Source organism: Anguilla rostrata, chromosome 2 (assembly GCF_018555375.3).
Source record: "Anguilla rostrata isolate EN2019 chromosome 2, ASM1855537v3, whole genome shotgun sequence".
In the NCBI taxonomy this organism is placed as follows: Eukaryota; Metazoa; Chordata; class Actinopteri; order Anguilliformes; family Anguillidae; genus Anguilla; species Anguilla rostrata.
The window spans coordinates 12,085,872-12,104,847 of NC_057934.1; the positions used below are offsets into that span (position 1 = coordinate 12,085,872).

At 45.5% G+C, this 18,976-nt stretch overlaps 1 protein-coding gene across 40 annotated transcripts in view; it reads right to left on the bottom strand.

The window, feature by feature from the left end:
• The window catches only part of ank3b (ankyrin 3b), a 163,468-nt gene that overhangs the window by 82,540 nt on the left and 61,952 nt on the right, over positions 1-18,976 (bottom strand). For 7 of the 40 annotated variants that reach the window (XM_064320066.1, XM_064320041.1, XM_064320051.1 and 4 more), the window contains exon 1: positions 12,850-13,415. The exons of 4 other annotated variants lie outside the window; for them this stretch is intronic. In XM_064320066.1, coding sequence (XP_064176136.1) covers positions 12,850-12,966 — 117 coding nt within the window. In that variant the 5' untranslated portion in view covers positions 12,967-13,415. Of the gene's footprint in view, positions 1-12,849; positions 13,420-18,976 lie in introns of those variants that run through there. 29 more of the 40 variants (XM_064320147.1, XM_064320116.1, XM_064320139.1 and 26 more) reach the window with 15 other exon arrangements.

The window sequence follows — 18,976 nt, forward strand, 5'->3', positions numbered from 1 at the left end:
GCAGAGTAGGCTGCGTCTCCAGCCAGCATTGACAGCCTTCAGTCTCCCGCAGCCTAATGGCTGCTGACAGAGCAGGACGAGGAGCTGCAAATAAGGCTGTCCGCTGAGAATTTCGCCTAGGTTTCGTCTGCAGGGAAGGGCAAGGAATATCACAGACGGAAACTACCTTAGTTCTGTATTTTTCTTTGCTGCTGTTGTTTATCTGGGGCACACGAATACATGCATTATGGATGCAAACCAAGGTGTAATCTCTGAGGATCAAACTAGCCTCTGTGTTACAACAAAAGAAGAGCAACTGTGATTGTCAATCTGAGCCACTCTTTACCATAAAGCAATAAGCACTATTGTTTATATAAGATTAGCTTAAGTATGAAGTTTAATTAAACATATAATGCGCATATACATGCATATAATGATATGCACATAATGAATCATATTTTAAACAAAGTTGCAGAGAAGCCATAGTACTGCGTTATGTAAAAAAGTAAAGTGTGTGATAGTTAGTCAGAATGGAAAGAGTAAAATAAAAAGGCTAAAATGTCTGCAGCACCCTAATTAAATCTCTAGCCTAATAAGACCTGCAGAACCCTGCATGGATTAATGTTTGGTAATATGACAGATTATTATCCCTGGGTGGCTGTGCATTCAAAAGATTCCTCTGACCGTGAATTTTACCCCTACTTCCTAAATTGTTTACAGCTTCTCACATTCATTTCAGGGGAATCGATGCTAACGAAAGGCCACACAAGCTCATTTACAGTGTTTAAGACTTGCATTTCTGCTGCTGGATTAATGCTGGTGGTCGTTTTGCATTCAAATGGAATTTTCGTTTCACCATTACTCTCCGATGGGATTTTCTTTGCTGGAAGCTCACACTTGTAACCTTACTTTCACACAGCACTGGGTTTCTCCAAATGAAAATATCTTTGCAGCAGCATAACTCTTAACTATGGCCTTATAGTTAATAGCAGAAAAGTAATGAATTTAATAAAACACGTTGTCTTCTCTCTTGGATGACTTTAGTACTTTGCTGAAACGTTCTTATTGTTTTGTTTAAAATGTATTAAATGTGAAATGGAAGCCAGACATAATCTGAAATTCAGACAGCCTTAGTAGACTTTTATTTTTAAAATAAAAGTCTGAGATAGAAATACAGACGATCTGCACCAGCTAAACATTTTCAGAAGGCTTGTTGAGATGACACCGGTTTGCAGTCTTAAAGACAAATGTGACTTTGGGAATTCTCTGGAGTACCAACAATCCCACACAGAGGACCTGAGATGCCTCACTAATAACAGATCAGATTAACAATACAGCTTCTGCAGCATTCCGTGTTTTCATATAAATCATAATATACACACATTCAAATGATGTCGCATAATAAATTACAGCAGCATGTTTGTTTCAGCAGTAGATCTCAAATTGAGTGCATTTGTTAAACTCTTGAGTAAGGCAATTCAACTAAATGCTTCAGTAAATACGTATAAATAACATATAACCTACAAGTTATCCATAGTTAGGGGAATCTATGCAAATAAATAATAATTTATTCCCCTAAGACCTATTCTAGCGCTCTTAATTAAATGACCATTTCCAATTCTACTCTAACTTGCAGTCTGTCCTTAAATCCTGCTGACCCATTATGACCTGGCTGGTTTAAAGATTATCCCGATCAATAAAGCTTTCACATAATTTATTAGTTTTGGTGAAAGCTCCTTCAAGCCAGATGATTGGCTGGTCCATCTGTCGTCTACCAACCCAAGTGACCCCATTGTTTCACAAAAACAAGACAAAAGGAATCGGTCTTGTTTCTGCAGCCCAATCAAATGTTCCCTGTAGTCACAGCAAAGGACACTACGTTGGTCATCAGCAGGTTTCTGATCGTTAGGCAAATGTTTTCCACGATAATCAAATTCATCGGGCGAAATTTAAATGGAGAGCACTGACCATAAATTTTGTTGGGATGGGTTTATTTTTTAAAAATTCACACAATTCTTTCATTAGCTTTCAACTTCCAGGCACAGGTCTGTGTCATCGGCATATGTATCTTTAGTGCGGTTTATTGCAAATGCAAGGATTAATCAATTGCCCGTCAAACACAACTACAAGTGCTCCAAACACAGGCCCAAGGAGCACACAGATGGATGTCTTCTGGTTCAGCTCCTGATTTTGTTCTCAATCAGGGGTTCCAGATTTCACAGTAGACTGCAACCCCTACAACATACTCTTCTCAAACAGAGATTTCAACTGAAATTGTAACAATAACAGATGGATACAAACAAAATAGGGGTTTAACAATGGGAGGTTAAGTCTTTGTGGTCTGAACTCCAACACAGTGGATTGTCTTGTACTGTTAAACAGCTGAAAACAAGTCTTAATGGTAATGTAGCGAGAAGACACAGCATGAGCCAGCAGTCTGTTAAGTAATACTACAAAGTATGTGAAAGTTAAGGAACCAGAATTTGTCGGAAAGATTTAAAGTGAAACATTGCGCATGCGCTAACTGCATGGCACAGGTCATATTTTGGTTCAGTGTATGACCAGAATCCACAGAATTATGCAATTTGACCTCAGTTGGTAAAAATTGCCTTTTTTCAGGGATCTGGATTCTTCGTTTTGTTCTGCAGGTAGACGCAGTGTGGGTTTAAATGCTGTCCATAGCGAGTGGCCTTAGAAGTAAGCAATAATACAACCAAACAGCTTTGTGGGTTACCAAATGAAGACCAGCTTGTGACTCAAACAGGGAGAGTAGCAGCTTTGTTTCTGTAAAGAACGCTACACGCAGGCTGAAGATGACACGATGACATGGACTGCTGTCCTGAACTGAACAGACTGGTCCTTACCCGCTGTTCCATCTGTTTTTCAGAAAGTCTTGGAAGACATGAGACAATCAGGACAGCCTGTTATGGACTAAAACACAATGAGATCTTTCATTACTGTAATGCTATCTTGGGTTTATTTTGAAATATTAGAGCTAAGCTCAACAAAATATTTTTGAAAAATAGGTGCTCATTGCTGTCACTAGCAAAGAAATAGACCCTAAAGGAGATTCTACCATAGTGTACATTGATCTATGAATTCCAGCTTAGCTGTCTCACTTCAGAGAGAGCAGTTTTACACAGTGATACTTTAATAATCGTCATTATCATGACAGTAAAACTTGCATTTAAATGGATTTTAAATGCACACAGAAAATGAGACAGTGTGATAAGGGAGTATTGTATGGCTCAGATAGTAGGAAGAAGAACCTAAAATCATGTCCTACACCTTCACAGCCCGATGTTACTGAAAGGTCAAATGGTACTGAACATATTTTTGTATGAATTATATGATATCTGTATACTGTAGGGGTGTGCACATGTGCACATTTGGATGTGTACAGTAAAATATAGAAACGGTCTTTTCTTTAGCTCCAGATAAGCAACTATACCGACGACAACAGCACAGGTCCTGGATTACATATTTTTGTATGAATTATATGATATCTGTATACTGTAGGGGTGTGCACATGTGCACATTTGGATGTGTACAGTAAAATATAGAAACGGTCTTTTCTTTAGCTCCAGATAAGCAACTATACCGACGACAACAGCACAGGTCCTGGATTACCTATTTCTGTGCTCCAGTAAATTTAGTGTCCATGAACATTTCTTTGAAGGTATCTGGAGGCACGACTGTACAATTCCAACCACAGGCTGGATAAGAAAGTATAGGAGACCTCCAGACAGCCCGGCCTCTCATTACAGATCAGCTCAAAGCAAAGTCAGCGAGGGCAGTCTGTAATGACACCAACCCTGGTGACTGGTCCTGACCCTTTGGGCAAACCACCTGCCAGCTATTTTCAGCAACGCGCAAATCAGCAATGCTATTTTTCTGATGTCCCTGGATGGCGAAGAGCAAAAAAAACCCCAGGCTCCTACACTTCAGCTGAACCGCCACAAAAACAACACCTACCGCTATTAGCCCACCGTAATCCACTCAGCGCCAAAAGTGCCTTTATGCCAGTAAGATACCCGAGATCAAATCGATAGCAGACAAATGCACTCCTGACTGTTTGGCAGGTGCATGAGGGGGAGAACCCGAATGGTGACGTATGTAATATCATCCACAATGATGTATATAAACTCAATTTCTATGATGCTGCATTTCAATTGCGAACTGCAGAAGACAAATTAGTAAACTGTGCAGTTATGAGTGGGAAACTGCCCTTTGGATAAAAAGCACTACTTATCTTTAAGATAAATCTACTCTACCCGCAGTAAAAGTAGGCATCCATGAATAAAGCAGATTTTCCAGCAAGCTACAGCAATGTGTATCCTATTTCACAATAAGGAAGGAGAGATTAGTACAGCTACAAGACTTTCTTTGTAACTTGTGACCCCAAAATGATAAGCCAAAGAAAGTCACAAAAGCAATCAGTTTATTTTGGTGCAGCTCAGCAGAGTTTAAATCTGTAACCATGTTTTTACCAACTGAGGCCAAGGACCAGAAAACACGCAATAAACTTCCAGTCAAATTATTCAATACAAACCGTGCAAACCTTTGCACATTTTCAGGAAATAAAAACTCAAATCTTCTCCATGACAGACAGTCCTAATCCCCCTATGACCACCAGGACTGAATGTCTGATGGATTTTTACAGCAGGAAGATCAGGAGGAAATTAGGCCAGTATTAGTGCTCTCTCTCTCAGTTTTCCCAGCTCAGCAGAACATGGCGGAGCAGGCCTGCTGCTAGCACTGTACCTGGCAGCTCGGACGTCATGTCCCTCTGCTCGAGCTGAGGGGGGGAGAAGGGGATAAATCACAGCGCTCTCCCCGCGAAAAATCGAGCTCCGCGTGAATCATAGTCACGGCCGGCCCGAGCGCGACTATAATACTCTCCCACCTCTCACCTTCAGAACGTCCTCTGGAATCCTGGGAGCTTGGCATCCTGAGGACTAGCCATGCTAGCCAGGCGCGTGAGAGACAAGCAAACACCCTCAGCCCCTGAAGTGCTGATTGGCTCAAATCTGTTTTGCTTTGCGTGGTTGACGGTCCGTTACCAGCCTGTTAGCGGGGCATCCGTCACAGCTTGCTGCTGGATGAGCTGATGCCTGCTGCACCAGGGCTCCCCAGCCTTTTGCCTTAAAGTCAATGACCAATTCAGTCCCAAGAAACTAGGTGTGGTGAGTTATCTGCGTAATCGATCACTTTAATTGATTAATGAAGTGCTGAGCAACAGCAGATCCTGCGGCTCTGTGGGACCAGAGCTGGACCACACCCTCCAAAGATCTATCTGCATCAAGTGTAGCCCAATGGCTAATCAGGTGAACACCCCCACACGAGCAACTGGTTCACTTGTTTAAGTGCCTTTACAGCAAGTAAACAGGCTCAGAGAATGGCAGTGGACAGCCATGATTCCACAGCTGCCTCATACATATGTCGCAGATGAAGGAATCCTCAAACACAACAGAGCTTGGCTGTGCGGAGGAGTCAGTGCAGGCGAGCAGTGCGGAGGAGCACTGTTTATCCACAGCCAGACACTGCTGTGACAGTCTCAGGTAAACAGTATAATCAAAGGCGCAGAACCTAGCATTGTGTTTCGCCGCTATGAGATTATTCTGGAAGGAGCCCTCTGACACCGAGATACTTCACTTTTCCATTTCAGTAGCAGGCAATTAAGCTTTTCTTGCCCTGGTGTGTATCTTGTATGTATTTGCACAGAGAATAAATTGAGTTGCTTAGCACGGTTGCTAAGCAACTCAACTCTTAGATGTAAGGATACTTTGCCTTACATCTGAGCTTGAAAAAGGTTCATATCTGAGGAAACCTGTCCCTCCACCCACATGGTTGCTTTTACAGCATCCTCTAGACTCGCAGGTATCCCCAAAACTGCAACTGACAGCTATGTAGAGCATCTAACATACAAAGTCAGGTGGTATATGCTGAACAGTCAATTACCTGTAATTATACTCGAGTTAACTCAGAAAGTATGGTAATAATTGTCATGTACCTACAAAGCATCTTTGAGAGATTTTTAATGACATGACTGAGTATGGAACTGTACTTCTGTGCACAGGAATACACCACGACAAGGGCTACAAGCCTAATAAAGTAATATCTGTCAAAAATAAATATTACCCTGCTCTTTTTATAAAGAGTGTATTTTTATGAAGTATCTATTTTAGTCGGGGCAGATTTTCCCAAAGAACTGGCCCAGAGATTCATCTAGACTAAACACAAACTCAGCCACAACGCTTGATATGTTTCCAGAACAAACACAACCATCATCCCCTGCCAAACGCCTCGCATCAATAAACTAGTATCTGCCTTTTTTTCCCCCCCAGTCTTCGACGGAGAGCGCTGCAGCCGCGAGCAGACGACACCGCATGTTGTGTCACCGCAACGGCGAAGGAATTTCGCCTCCCACGCGACCGGCAGTTGTGATGTGGGTCTCATAAATCCTGACGGAGGGAGGGAGGAACGCGGCGTTCGCGGCTCAGTGCCGCAGTCTCCTTGTGCGGCCGCGTCCGTCTTCGCGAGGCTCGTAAACGACGGCGCGTTTTCCCTTCATTGATAAATACGCGAATCTGCGCGCGCGATTGGCGTTCGTGCTAGCCTGTACGAACGCTACTGAGGGGAGCAGGACGAAGGTATCTCTGTGTGGTTTTTTTGGGGGATGTTTTTCCCCCCAGAATCTGCGCCTCTGGTCCCCAGAGAGAGCTACACACTGTTGATGCGTGGGGGCTCCCCATCGCATCAACAGTGTGTAGCGTGTCTCTTTGTCCCTTTGTCGTACTGCATACGTTCATTGATACCATAAGGAAGACATTTATAGGTCTAGATATTTGCTGTGGTTAAGCTTTGGCTCCTGTGACTGCCAAAGATTTAGTCATTAGCATCCGACCTACCAGCCAATGGCACACAAACCATGTTCGTGACCCGCACATACAAGGGCTGGATCAGGGCTAACTGCCCAAATGGCTTGTGAGTTTTACCACAAGCCATTACATTTTTGCAGATTTAAAATTTTACTACAGCGTTTGTTGCAATTTCTGAAACGTATCATTTTTTCTGCCGTGTCTCAGCGATAAAAAAAAGCAGAAAAAGCAATATTTTTCAGGATTAACGGCTGCAACTGAAAAAAATGTGGCAGAAAAAAAATCACAGAATGCTACGCCACACAAATGAATTTCTGATTGTAGATAGCCTTGCTGGTAATCAGGCAGGGGTTTGCCAGAGGGGTAAAGACAAGAGAATTCCAAAAAGTGTGGTGACAATGCCAGAATGAGGGGGAGAGAGCGATGGAGGGGGGGAGGGAGAGGGACACGGGGAGCGCGTGCTTTCCACACACAATAGGAAAATGGGGGAGGGGGATGGGATGAGAAAAGAGAGGCTGATCCTTAATAAGGAGTAAGGGATTAATGTAGGAGCGTGGTGTGTCTGGAGGTGGGGGTTGTGGTGGGTATGGGGTTTAGGGACCGGTTATAATGGGTGTGGGAGGAGTCAGCTGCTCAACCCCCCCCCCCACCCCCCACCCATCCTGTAGGAAGCTGGTGGCAGGAGCGGTGGAGCAGAGAGGTGGGTGATGAACAGCACCACGCTAAGGAGCTGGAGAAAGAGAGAGAGAGAAAGGAAGGGAGAGCGAGAGGGGGTAGAGGAGGTGTGCAGCCGCAGATATAAGGCAAGACAGTAGGAGATTCTTCTTTTTGACACCTCCCCCCCCCCTTCCCCCCAATTCTTCTGTCCTCAGCTATCCTCGGTTCACTCCCCGTACACGGTGTGCAGTGTTTTAAGTGAGGTAGCGGTTTCTCCACGCAGCGTTATTCATTGTTAGGTCTTTTTCTTCGTCATCATCATCATCGGCATCAGCAAACTGCCGCTTTCCACCGCTGTTCCTCGCGGAGATGATATTTTCACCAGCGGGGAGCTCACGCTCAGCAGCTGCACTGCAGAGCTGATATTAAAGCTCTCTGCTTCTGCTTCCGCAGTGCACACTGCTGTCCTGAATCTGGTTCGTTCTAACTGTGCGCAGTAAAACGCAGCACTGACAAGCTTAATTCTTCCAATACAGTCGTCCTAATATTTTGCCGCAATCTCTCTCTCTCTCTCTCTCTCTCTGAATATGAGTTTGCTATTTTTCATCATGACAAAAACTGGCAGAAGTAGGTCTCTGAAATTTGCTTGTGAGCGCCAAGGGACCGTGAAACAATGAACGTTCTACGTACAGAGAGAGCCGGCGACACTTAAGTTCCTCTCAGGCTTACACCGTCTGCAAGTCTCCTGTTATGCTGAATACGCCCTGAAAGCCAACCAACCAATACCTGAAACAGTAACAGTAAACAAGTCCACAATAAACAGTAATCCTGTCGCATCCATCATAATGCAATCTTCCGTGCGTGAGTGTGAAGGGCAGGCACTCCATCGCCCTCTGTGTTTGAGCAGCAGGTCCACGGAAACATGCATCTCCACCAGGCAGTTCAGGAAAAGGCCTTGAACCTTTAACTCACAGAGGGCTCATTATAGCCAATGAGAACAAACAAGCCTTCTGTTTGCGGCCATATTGTAGGGAGCGCCAATGGGTAAGCGCACACATGGAGAACCGCAACAAGAACTATTTTGGTCAAGATTCTGAATTTTAGGGTTAATAGCGACTAAAGTACACATTCCTTTTTTTTGGCTCAAAGATTTAAACTCTGCCTAAGTATCCGTTGAATACTAAAATTACAGTTACCGGAAAAACTCATTATAAAAATACAGTATTTCAATGGGTTACTTTGATCTAAAAGTTCAATTTCTGATGCTGGTGCTTTTTTGGGGACCGGAAGCTTGTAATACAAAAGAAAACTAAAGTAAAAATTTATGTGTGTGTGTGTTTACTTAACCATCATGACAAACTCTTGGAACTTTCAATCCAATAGGTAAAAGATTTGAGATGTTACAATTCAATTTGCCTTGATCATGAGCATTAAATAGCTTGTTGGGCTGAACTGTGTCCTCTAAACAAAACAGAAGCCACACCACTTCTAGGCATCAATGCTGACACCAGTCCTATTACCTGCAATCACAGTAGTCATACAATACAAAGTCTAATGCATCTGGAATGACTTCCATGCTGAAATACGTGACAGTAAATAAATAAGGTATTGGTGTTGTTATGCTTGTGTCATCGCTCCATTGGCACAGAACACCGCCAACGTACAGTAAATTTTACACTGCAAAAAAAACAACAAAATGAGATTCTACACTACTATTATCTGGACTACCATGACGACAGCATGAATGTCCTCAATCAAAACAGGCCAACATTAAAAAGATGAGAAGCAATTTGTCTGGCTCCGGGTGAAGAAGCGCAAAGGGCAATCTTGCTAATTTCAGGGTTATCAAATCCAGAACAACAAACAGTGTTCCCATGCAGCAGAATCAGCTGAGGAAGCAGAGCTGGCTTGGGACTGGACTCAGGAAGAGTCTTTTTTTTTTTACTGCTTCCTTGTGCTGGCGATTGGTCGACAAATTAAATTTGCTCCTCGCTGAAATACAGCTTGGCCTGAGCAATCTCACGCTGTCAAGCGCTCTTTGAGTTACGGCGACGAGTAGAGACCTCAAACAAGAGCCTAGCCGCAGTTGGGCTACCTGTCCTTTTAAGTAATCGCCCGCAGAACTGGCCACTTTACAGGGCTTAGAGAAGGTCCACTTTTACATGTCATGCATGCTATCCTTCAAAAACAAACACAGATTTCACCAGACAACAAAACAGAGACAGCAAAATTCCCATGTGACAACAGGCAGCTACGTTGTTCATTTTCAAAAACGTCATCGAGAGGACAGTTTCAGCGCTTCGGAGGAAGATGTTTGAATTGTGAGGCAGCGAGGGAATCTCAATATGCGGTGAGCTTGTGTGGCGATGCTGCGTCAGGTCCCTGTTCCGGTGGACAGAGCGGTTATGGGGGGGGGAGGGGGGAGGGAACTGTCAATAGCTGAGCCTGTCAGGGCAGCTGACTGCACACACACACACACGCAGTCGGCTCCCTGTTTCTATTCACGCGGGTGTAACGGAGACGTGCCGAGCAGCCCCGGCGCTACACTGTCCCCAGACCGTAGTATGGATTTCCGTGTCTCTGGTAATGAGGAGGGCACCCGGCGACAGTCTGCAGGATCAGCTGAACCCCGCTTTCCCCTTGAACAGGAGCCAGCCGAGCCTATAGCACACAAACAGCAACAGCCACAGTAGGTCACTCAGAGGGCAGCTATACGTGAGGACGGCTCCTCGACTGGTTTCTGAGACGGGGCCCTTACAGAAACTAAGGCAGGAATTCTTTCACCTTCAATTCACCTCTGTGAAGCCTGAGAGTGACTCCTGTTCCTCTAAAAATAATATAATTATTTCAATTCCCATATACGGCTGAGTACATCACAGCTGCAATAATCCTCCAAAAAGTCACTTGTTTGACAGTATGAAAAAAGGAGGTTTTGATTCCTCCTTCAGAGCTGCAGAAGTGCACGTAAATTCACAGGAATCTGTTCCTCTCTCAGCCTCTGTAACCGATTCAGTTGGGACGGCTCAGTGGAACATCTCAGACAACTCAGCGATCAATGGGCAAGCGCCATCCTCACCGGGCCCCTTATTTGCCGGAAGCTTCCGCTGCACGCACCAGCATTAACGCGCGCATAAGTGCAGTTCGACTCCAGCAAGGGCTTTGTCTCGGCGCGAACGGGCTAAAAAAGCGCGCTGCTGAAAATTCAGCTTTCAGCCTCGTTTTCTCCATTGTCTGCAGCGACACCCGCACCTGCTACACCGGGGTCATCACGGCGTGGTGTGAGTGGCAGACAACCCGCCCTTGACTGATGAGGGCTCTCTACAGGTCAGCGTCGCTGCTGTCCCCTTCCAATCAGCTGACGCCACACCGACTATATTTGGGGACACCCTGCACCTGCAGAGTCCTGCCTTTCACTGTTGATCCTTTTTCCCAAACCTGAGTGATCCCAGAATGTGGGATACAGAATGTAATACATCATTAACGCAACGTTGCGTTTTCACAAATGTATGGTTAGATCTTTTCACCAGAAAGTTTTTTTTTTCATTTTTACTACATAACCATGAGCGTCATTTGAATAAATAGCAATAAGTATCCTACACAATTAAATTTAACCGTGAACCATAATAAAATGTTTAAGAATGCAGTTTTAACTATTGAAACCAAGTAAAGCTAAACCTTCCATAGCACATTGAAGGAATCATTAGCACGTAGCTAGATAGCAACAGCAGGTCTTCAAAGGTCCTACCGGCATCTTCATGGTAATTGCATTGTACTTAGCCGGTTAACAATAGCCGTGCAATTACCTTAGATATGCATGAGTGAAGAAGGAATTAACCTCCATCTTTATTAGTGGAATACGGAGTCGAGGGGGCAGGGACGCAGCACACAGCTATTGTTTCTGCACGCCTAAAGTGACCAACATTCACTTTCCTTCTCTCGCCCTGCTACTGAGTAACAATTTGCCATTTCAATTAAACAGTTAGCCTGTGCTGAATGTGTTGATGCTTTGCATGACGTGTTCCTCTTTCCTTCTCTCTCTGCCTATCACCATCCTTCACGTATGTAAACGGCAAAAGCCTGTCCCCGTTGGTTGGTTTTGGAATGTAGCGCAGCGTTAAAGAGGGCTGCGGAGAGAACGGCAGCGATGTTGCCATCAAAGGACACGCAGTGCCGTGAACGTTTGGGAAGCGAAGACGAAGCCTCTGCTGCCAAGACGTGAAGCCAAGCGGAAATGTCCTGACACAACCCATTGTGTTCGGCTTTCTCCTGTGGAGCACGATCGCAGACGAGGGGGGGTTTTCAGCCGTTCTTGACGGGCAGAGGTACCAGGCAACAGGAAACAACAAAAAACAATCGGAAACCCAACTCCTTAGGGAGTCAACTGGGGCCGGACCACTCTCACTCTTTCTCTCTCTATCTCTCTCTCTCTTTCCCTCACTCCCCCCCTCCCTCCCTCCCTCTGGAAATCAGTGCTCATATAGAAATCTTGAGAGACCCACAGCATCTCCACCATATTATCTGCAGGTCATGATAAATGACATGTCACATGAGAGCTCAGAAAATGAATGTTTTAGCAGAGCGTGCCTGTGCCTTATTTCCAAAAGCAATCAATAAAGGGCTGGAACGCTGCTCCATCCTTAATGTTATCACGCATTATTCCATCTGAAACAGGAGACAGGGATGCTTTTAAGGGTGAAATCTGCATCACCGGAGGACTGAGGAACGTGGCTACCGTCTTTTCGGAAAAACGGGTGAAACCATATAAAATGACCGAATCAATGAAAAGTCTAATCGATTCTCCAAGGCGTATGGCCATTTGCCAAAAACCAAAAAAAGCTTCTTAATCTTAGTTCACAAGAGGTGTATTGTTATGTGATCAGCCAATAAGTGCGTGCATACATTTTCACATGCAACATATGCAGGCAAAGCAACAGAAGATCTCCAAGCTGACGCTCAAACCTGTAGACAAGAGGGTATGCATTCATGCACTCTGCGAGTACCGCAGCACTAAAACGCCACTAAATGCTCAAATTGTTCAGCCTCCAGCCACAGCAGAATCCCTGCCTGAGAAGCACATGCCTGCCCTATAAATAAGTCCACCCTTGCCGATGCAGTCACACTGCAGTCCACAGCCCTGCTCTTTAAAACAGGTGAAATTCCTCCATCGCTCGGAGAGGGTGGGGAAGGGGGGGTAGGGGGGTATTAACCCCCCAGACAAAGGGATGCGGGAGCCTGCCCCGTCCCTGCTGGAAGCCCACCCAGGGTGCAAAAAGACCGATGTGACAATTTTAAGACAAAGGAATGCAGCGCTGCTACTCCCGTCCCCGAGTACCTTTTTCTTCAGATCCCGGGACCTCTTCCTGGTCTTCCTCTTCTTCTCTTTCTCATCTTCCGCTGCAGTGAGGTCTAAATCCGCTTTCTTCTTCAGCTGAGAGGCTGCATGTGCCATAGTCAAAATGTACTGTCAGAAATCCCCTCCTGAAAACAATGGGACTGCAGGAGGACGTGTATGTGTATACAAAAATATATATGCACACACACAAAAGAGAAAAAAAGGGTGATGATTCTCCTTAAAAAAAAGCAGGAGAAAAAGGGAAAGACAGAGGGGAGGGGGAGAAAGCCCTCTTTTTTTAAGTCATCCGCTGCACTCTAGCCCAGGAAAGAGAGAGGCTGTGGGGGCTAGCATCACCACCGGTAGGAGCTGCGCGCGGCAGTTTCTACGGAAACGGCATCTTCCCTCAGGCTGGCTCCTCCATGCCTCCACCTGAGCCGATGGGCGCGCGCGATGGCCGGTCCGGAGCGGAGTCGGGGTGCACGGGGAGGTGCGCGGCGAGAGAGGGGCGGCCGGGGCGAGCGGGAGTGCGGAGAGCGAGGCTGCCGGGACGAGCGGGGGGACTGTGCTGCGCCTCTTTCCTCTGCCACCGGCTGAAAGTGCAGAAGTGAGGAGAGGGACGAGGAGGAGGGGGGGTGGGGGCGAGAGAGACACGCTCCTGATGGTGCGTCTGTGCAGATCAGCGTACGGGAGGGAGGGAGGGAGGGAGGGAGGGTGGGGGACGGGTGGAAGGGGTGTGGAGGGGAGGGGGGCCGCCTGCAATAAACCAATACTGTCATACATGAGCTGAGCTGGGGCTTTTTTTCCTCTCTTTCGTCCTGATGGTGCGGAATAAACTGCTGCACGGCCAAACTGGTGGCGATAACGTGCTTCTGTGAAACCCGCCAGCAACGCACCGAAAGGGTCCCCTTTCTCATAAAATTGCTGATTCTGGAAGAAAAAAATATATGAAAGGAATTTTTTTTTCTTCTGCAGCAGCAGAACACATTTCAGCATTGTGGTCCTCACTAGATTACATGTGATGGTGGACCATGGTGGTTTGAGAAATGCCATGACTACGGAGGACAAGGGCAACCTTTTGTGTTGGGAACATAACAGATTGCTATTGGAAGAGCGGTCACGAGGCATTTAAATAGCATCAACAATGGATTTTATAACAGATATTCTTTGTGATACCACTGCAGATGAGGGCTTCTATAGTCTCAAGATGCTTACACAAAAATGCCATGTTATTTCGGCAACCGGAGCCCACGGTAAGAGAGTGCAGTCGCTGAATATTAATGATGTGTGTAAAGGGTTTTTTTGTGGACGGGTGCCATACTGTAGCATGGCTGTCTGCGAGAGGTATGGCGGAGACGGGCGGGGGAGGGGGAGGGGATAGGGGGAACACAAAAACACTCTAAAATGCGGGGAGGAGGTGAGCTGGGTGAAAAAAAAAATGAAAGGAAGCAACCACAGAAGAAGCCAATGAGAAATCCCTTTACCTAAACGGCAGAAATGCATGGTGTCACGTGACCTGCGCTCACTCCCCATCATGCACTACTGAGTATCACGTCAAACCCCAATTTCTTTTTTTTGTTGCCAGGCAGAGGCAAATTCATCCATTTTAAATTTTACTGCAGGGAGTGGGAAGGAGGTAGGAGAAACAGTGTCTCTAGCTGGCTTTCTACAAAATCCCTCTGAAGTATTCCTCAGAAGTAAAAAAAAATAAATAACTGAGGCTTAATACAAAAAAAAAAAATCAGGAAATGTTGGGAAGCATTTTGGCGCGCAATCCAATGCAATGCAAGTATCTACTAGTCCGTCGAACTTGCCGCCAAAGACGACGTACAGAACCCGCCCTACAATACAGCACGTTAATACCAAGGGGTGGAGATTTAGTATTCTTAGGACATGATGAAAGAGAAATTAATCATCTCTCACCCGTGAACGACAGATACCCAGGTGTTACATGCGAAAGCCGCGTGATCGCTGTATTTCAGCGAGGAAAAGCCCGCATTATTAGCAGATCCGAGGAGGAGAGAAAGGAGCGCGGCTCTAGTGCGCTTAAAGCTACGGCGGGCCCTAATGGCTTTAAAGATCGCTCGCTGGTGCAGATTAAACCGGAGATGCAGCCGCAGGGCGGGAGCCTCACCGCCAGCCCTCAGCAGAGGAGACGTTAGCGTCACGCTACTGCGTAAAACGAGCGCTGCACACTTCCAGTGGAGAGCTTCTGAGGCAGGCAGCTACGGTACATCGTGCACCAGGCAAACGGCGTACTTCCCAGTATAATTCTGCAGTGACCACGTGGCCTTACCGGTATCCTATGGTGCACTAGCCCCGGCCAATTGGTCCATTTTCAAGGCTGAATGATTCTGTGAGAGGATACCCTCCAGGATGGAGATATATAAGATATATGGAAGTGTCACACAGTATACATATGGGTTTTAAATGTGTGTGCTGTTGGGACCTACAGTAATGTAGGTTGTGATTCCCAGAGTAACAAGCAATTCATTTCTGAAAATGGCTTTACTGACAAAAAAATCTGTTATGTCGAGGTGAAAAATGGCTTGAAATGGAATTATTACCAAGCGGTGTGGGTGAACGCTCCTTCTCTTTTGCTCTCTCACTCACACACACACACATTCATGTATACACATAACCACAAACTGCTCCTAAAAACGGCAACTGCACAATTAGAGAAAGTGAGCAAAAAAATAACTGCTCTCAGTGGTGTCATTAAGGAGTATCATATCATATTTTTTTTTTTTTTTTTTTTTTATCTACATGTTGTTCAATGGACTTAAGCGGACTTGATCCTGAGTTTGGTTACTCTGTTGTAAGTCGCTCTGGATAAGAGCGTCAGCTAAATACCTATAATGTAATGTAATGTAATATCAATAATTTATCAGAAGAAAGCATCATCAATACTATATTACAAGGGCGTGTCCGCCAAGAAAATAACTTTGGGCCGGGCTGGTGCTCCTGATTAATGAGCGGGTTCCGGCTGGCCGATAAAAAGCTCAAAGTGGAGATATATGAACTCAGTGCTGAAATCCAACGAGGGTGGCGAAGAAGAAAAGAATGAGGAGCGAGACAGGAAGTGGAAAAAAGAGCAGGGAAATGTGCTGAGACTGCAGGTTAGGGGAAGGCGTGGCCTCAAGTGGCGTGCTCCGGCTCCTGTGCCACAGTTGCACGCGGAGACGCTCTCTTCCCCTCACTCGCCAATCAGCTCCCGCCTCTCCACTGCACCACTAAACCCCCCCACACACACACACACACAACCCCCCCTCTCCTCGAAACCCACCCAGTGAACCTGCACACACATGCAGCGCCTGCGGGTCCCCTGGCAGCGCGTCGAGCCCGCGACTGCTGGACTGGAACAGAGCTCGACTGATGAGACTCCAGCCAGTGACCTGTGAGCATGCTGGGACCTCCATCAATGAGGCCAGAGGCCTCGCCTGTGCAAAAAAAAAAAACCTAAACAGCACCTGCTGCCAATCAGGTGATGACATCATGCTCAAGAAGGTGCATAATGAGCCCTCTGATGGAGGCTCTATACATGGGGCCAGTACGCTTTTTCGCTACTACGAACAAAGCCAGGCACCACCTCAGACAGCCCCAGGCCCTCTGCCAAGTGGCCAGCTCCAGGGATGGATTTTCACCGGGTCCATTTCACCTTCCCGCATGGCACCCGGCCATCTGGAAATATGCTTGGGGTTTTTTTCAAGTTGATGGTCAAAAATGAGTCAAAAGCCAGATTGATCACATACTCTCATGGCCCAGAGTGGCTTGGCCGCTCCCAAACACACACCTCTTGCCCGGAAAGCAAAACTACAATTTCAGGAAAAAAAAGTGCGATGTGGGAGATGCACTCATCAGGTGGGAGATGTGATACCCGGTAAGGGAGATGATCTGAGATGGAATTTGTAATGCAGAGTCGATGAGATACAGTGGTACATAAATACACTGCAGTAAAGCAATGCGTACATGCAGTCTGCCAGCACAACAGTGTGTATCTGAGGACCTACAGTATAGAGCTAACAAAGAACAATCACAGATGATTCAGGTCCTCCAGACAATGATATCCTGTATATTTGTCATGTAGATTAGGACTGGGGTGCGCTAATTTACTCTGAAGTGTGAGCACTGTTCTCTGTCAGAGCAGAGTAGGAGTGGCCTCTTTTGTGTGACCAAGGCCTTTCCACACACAGTGTGGGGGGGGGGGAGAAGGGGGGTTGGATCGTTCTTTACTGTCTCTATCTCTCTGTAAATTTGCTTTTACACCACGGGGAAGGACGAAGAAAGCCACAAGTGACAAGAGACCTTCTGCGGTAGTTTGTGGTGACGGATGAGGACGCCTCTATCAGGGAGCCGGGCGGTGAAAGTTCAAAGCGCTGTGCCGATGAGACTTTTACCTGTTGTAAAGCATTGATTCCAGGCGGCAGCGTCTGGCCCTGGACGAAGCAATAACTCTTGTCGAAATGAGAAAAGGCTCTCTCAAAATAGAAAGTGTGGGTGACACTTTTCCAGAGGGATGGAGAAAGAGTGCGCTAAGGAATTGCGAAAAGCAATAGATTCCCTTCGGGTATGATCTGCCATATTGGAAAGCAGGTGAAAAGTCTGGCTAAAATTAGCCATGCCTTAAAATAGCTCTTCAGGCGTTCATTAGTCTCTTTGTCACGTGGAGCTATTGAAAAAAGCGGAAATATTCATCATGCTAATCCTTTATATTGTGTAGTGGGAGTTATAAGCATCCTACACAACGTCAGACCTCATACACTCACACCTTGCTCGTCAACAATAAATATGAGAGATCTTGAAAATCCATGGTGATCATCAAATGGAAGATAAGCTAGGATACTCAAATACTTGCAACACTCATGGCTGTATCACAAACAGTAATACAGCCAAAGCTGCTTATTCTCCATTAAATCTATGTTTAAGTTTCCCTTAGCTTAACTCCATTCTGAAAAAACTGGAGATAGTCAGCTGTCTGTCCGATCACAAACACATTTTTACTTCATTGTACATGTTGTTTGTACTCCATTTACAAACAGAAAAATATATGGAACTTAAAGTACAGCATGCGTACTACCAATTTCATAAAGTAGGACAATGGATTAGAGAATTCATCTCCTTGTGTAACACAATTCAAATAAACGTGTTCCATTTTCAAATAAACATCTCTTGTTCCAGGAAATTGTCCGTGAAATTGCACATAGAGCACCAATCTTCTTTGTCCAAACTGATCATTTTCTTTCTTATTATTGTTCTCTGAGTCCCTCTGGTGGGCAACACAAGGTACATGTGCTATACAACTGTATGGAAAGCTAGGCAACGTGCTGTCACTGAAAACTGAAACAAATAAGATATCCTTTAGAATAAAATTTAAAAATCACTTTTTTTAATTTTTATTTTATTTTTAAATATATTTCCAAAGAGATACTGTTATCCGAGACCATACAGTAGAGCTCCATGATGATCAGTATGCAGCCGGGCTCCAGCTGCAGTTGCCATGGCGCCCTCTTGCTCTCATAGAGAACAATAGACTGATGGACATTCAATAGATGTAGAATTTATCTTTTTAGAAAATTATTTTGGCTCTCATGGATATGAAGATATCTAGGGCTGAGTTAAGTGTTGTTGACAGTTTCAGTGTTGTACCTATAGCTTCCCTGAAGTACTACTACTACCACTAATAATAATAATAATAATAATAATAATAATAATAATAATAATAATCAGTATGTGACGTGCAGTTTACATAGACATGTAAATTTCAGAGTTTGGAGCATTGCACAGTGTTATACTCCAGATATCAATGAGGCGTTCTGGGCTCCAGATCAGATCTGATATAATGCATCCCAGTCTGGATACAGCTTGCCGAGGCACGCTGATAGCGAACAGTTCCAGAGGCTGTTCATCTCCTCATCATCAGCAGAGTGGTGATTTATCACAGATGAGCTGACAAAGACAACAGACAGGTGGGGGCAGGGGGGGTGGGAGGGAGGGGGGAAGGGGTGTGCCAAGGGGAGGGGCTAGGAGGAGACTCAGGGGAGACAAAGGTCAGGGGGTCAAAGTGCAGTCAGCTGACGCGGGGTCTTATCTCAGGAGGGTTAAACTTGCGATGAGAACAATGGCTTAC